Source organism: Helianthus annuus, chromosome 15 (genome assembly GCF_002127325.2).
Source record: "Helianthus annuus cultivar XRQ/B chromosome 15, HanXRQr2.0-SUNRISE, whole genome shotgun sequence".
NCBI classification, from domain to species: domain Eukaryota; kingdom Viridiplantae; phylum Streptophyta; class Magnoliopsida; order Asterales; family Asteraceae; genus Helianthus; species Helianthus annuus.
In genome coordinates this window covers 1068947-1071883 of record NC_035447.2, presented here as the reverse complement: position 1 = coordinate 1071883, position 2937 = coordinate 1068947, and the positions used below count along the sequence as shown (strand labels likewise).

The following is a 2937-nucleotide window of genomic DNA, read 5'->3' as shown; positions in this document are numbered from 1 at the left end:
ATGTATACTCAAACATAAAGCACTATATTAAAAACTTTTAAGTAACCATGAAATCCAACACACATGTCATGTATTTTTTGCACAGATCTCTGTTGCAACACCCACTTTTCACTGAATAAACATCGTCAATTCATGTAAATGAATTACTAAATTAGTTAATGCACATAGCTTCAAATTCTAGACTATTTAATTAGATTCCAATGTTCAATTAATAGCCAAAACCTTAGATCTAAAAGAGTGACTTGCAAACAAATTCTAGGCGTACCTTCTGAAGTTGAAGCACAGCAAAAGGTGCAGCTTTGTTGTCCTCGAGCCACTTGCTTGTTTCATGAATGGCTTTTTTCACTTCCTTCATGTTCACAGTACTCTTCATGGTATTGTACTCTTCGATCTTATTTTTCACCTTGTATAAGCAATCCTCTAATGCATTGTAAGCTTCTGCTTTCTTCTTGAATTCTTGGTCCTCAAGTTTGTACTCCTGAGCATCCCTTACCATTTTCTCAATCTCTTTTTTGGAGAGTCTTCCATTTACATTGGAAATTATGAGTTTCTCCGTCTTTCCAGTAGATATTATCGAAGCGGTGACTGTGAGGATACCGTTGGCATCTATTTCAAAGCGTTCAATAACTTCAGCGACTCCTTTGGGAGCAGGTGGTATTCCTGAAATGCGGAACTTGCCCAAAAAATGATTATCTCTAGTTCTGGATCTTTCACCTTGATACACATTGATCTCAATCATAGATTGGTAATCACATACTGTACGGTATGTTTTGGCATTACTTGTAGGTATTGGTGTGTTTCTCGGGATGACAACGCTTATTAAATCTCCTTGTATTTCTACGCCAAGTGATAAAGGAGTGACGTCGCGTAGCAACACACCTTGAACACGCTTATCTCCGCTACACCTTACCTTTGCAGCCATAACGGCTGCACCATACGCAACAGCCTCATCAGCGTTTACACTCTTGCATAACTCTCTGCCATCAAAAAACTCCTGCACCATATCCTGGACCTTTGGTATCCTAGTTGAGCCTCCAACAAGAATCACTTGTTCTACACATGATTTCTTCATCTTAGCCTCACTTAAACATGTCTCCAATATCATGATGCACTTATTAAACAAACCCATGTTCAGATATTCAAATTTAGCTCGTGTAATTTTCAACGAAAAATCAATTCCCTCGTGCAAGCAATCCAATTCAACCGATGTCTGAGTCATACATGAGAGATTTCTTTTTGCTTTCTCACAAGCAAATCTCAACCTCCCCAAAGCTCTTTGGTTCCCACTCAAGTCCTTTTTCCATCTCATCTTAAATTCCCGCACACAGTGATCTACCATGCGATTATCAAAATCCTCACCGCCCAAATGAGTGTCGCCAGCAACAGCTTTCACCTCAAAAATACCCCCTTTCTTGATAGTCATAACAGAAACATCAAAAGTCCCACCGCCAAGATCAAAGACAAGCACGTTTATCTTGCCAGCAATATCAGACTTATTGTCAAGTCCATACGCAATTGCAGCTGCTGTAGGCTCATTGATCATACGAATAACGTTTAATCCAGCAATAGTACCAGCGTCTTTGGTTGCCTGACGCTGCGAGTCATTGAAATAAGCAGGGACGGTTATCACAGCATCTTTCACGATTTTTCCAAGGTACGCCTCAGCGGTTTCTTTCATCTTGCCAAGAATCATTGAAGAAATTTGTTCAGCCAAAAATTCCCTCTCTTGACCTTTGTAAGTGACGACAATCTTTGGTGTGTCGTAACACCCTTGTATGACCTTAAAAGGCCATAACTTGATGTCTTCCTGCACTTTTGGATCACTGAATCTCCTTCCAATCAATCTCTTCGAATCTGGAAATCCATGATTAGTAGTAAAGACAAACAATATCAGCAAAGATTTTAATTCCCAAAATCAACACCAGGTTTTCAATTCAACTTAACTTTTCAAATACAATGCAGCATATACATACATACACATACACACACACACACATAAACATCAAGTATAACTGAACACCAAACGTCAAGTGGGGTTAGCTCACTTTGTAGAGGCTCTTGCCATCCCAAGCAAGGGTGAGTTATTTGTAAATATAGGAGTTTGAGAAAGTAACGTTAGCCATTAAAAAAAAAAAACTGAACACCAAACATAATAAAGATTACTCCTATATCTTTGCCATCCAGGTGTAGTATCTGTTCTACCAATTTTATGCATACTTTTATGTCAAATACAATGCATGCATGCAGAAGAAGTAGTAGACTGACCAAATACGGTGTTAGCAGGGTTCATAGGTGCTTGATTTTTGGCGCCATCACCGATCAGACGCTCTGCATCAACGAAAGCAACAGCAGAAGGTGTGGTTCGGTTGCCTTGATCGTTAGGAATGATCTCAATCCTATCATGCTTCCAAACAGCCACGCATGAGTACGTTGTTCCCAGATCGATGCCGATCGCTGGCGAGTCGTTTCCACTTCCGGCCATAATATACTCAAAGTGATATTCATATTCTTGGGTCCTAAGAGTTATTATATAAATAAAAGTATTCATAAATGAATAATATACGGAATGTCCCCTTCGTCTATTTTTATAATAAATTTAGTTTCTATGTAATCAAAATCTTTACTTTTAAGAAATGTTACAGCATTATATTTAAATAAATAATATCACAATCCTATATTTTAATAGATTTTTTATAATCTTTTTTTTTTTTCAAAAATACAAACAGCAAAGTATCTCAGCTCCTTTTGTTAAATATCCTTTGACTAGTGGTAAATAACATGGTAATTCCCATGTTATTGTTTTGTTTTGAGTACTTTATATTCCCTGAACTTTTTATTTTTTTATTTAACTGCGTTTTTTTTCGGGCCCACGCTTTTTTTGCGTCTATCGCCTAGGCTTTAATCGGTGCCTATATGCGCCTAGAGTGCGCTTCGCGC

General features: G+C 38.0%; 1 protein-coding gene across 1 annotated transcript; it reads right to left on the bottom strand.

Moving 5' to 3' along the window:
* Positions 1–203: 203 nt before the first annotated feature.
* On the bottom strand, positions 204–2500 carry LOC110909835 (heat shock cognate 70 kDa protein). The gene is made up of 2 exons (XM_035984066.1): positions 2266–2500; positions 204–1854 (listed from the first exon to the last, which is right to left on the bottom strand). Exons 1-2 carry the CDS (start codon positions 2480–2482, stop codon positions 230–232), a joined length of 1842 nt encoding a protein of 613 aa, XP_035839959.1. The 5' UTR covers positions 2483–2500; the 3' UTR covers positions 204–229.
* Positions 2501–2937: the final 437 nt, after the last annotated feature.

What these genes read in the sequence shown, in the direction of transcription:
- LOC110909835 (XM_035984066.1), bottom strand. Translation starts at nt 2,482, where the DNA reads ATGGCCGGAAGTGGAAACGACTCGCCAGCGATCGGCATCGATCTGGGA. An exon ending in CCCTGCTAACACCGTATTTG is followed by an intron (nt 1,855 to 2,265) that starts GTCAGTCTACTA and finishes ATGGATTTCCAG; the next exon opens with ATTCGAAGAGATTGATTGGA.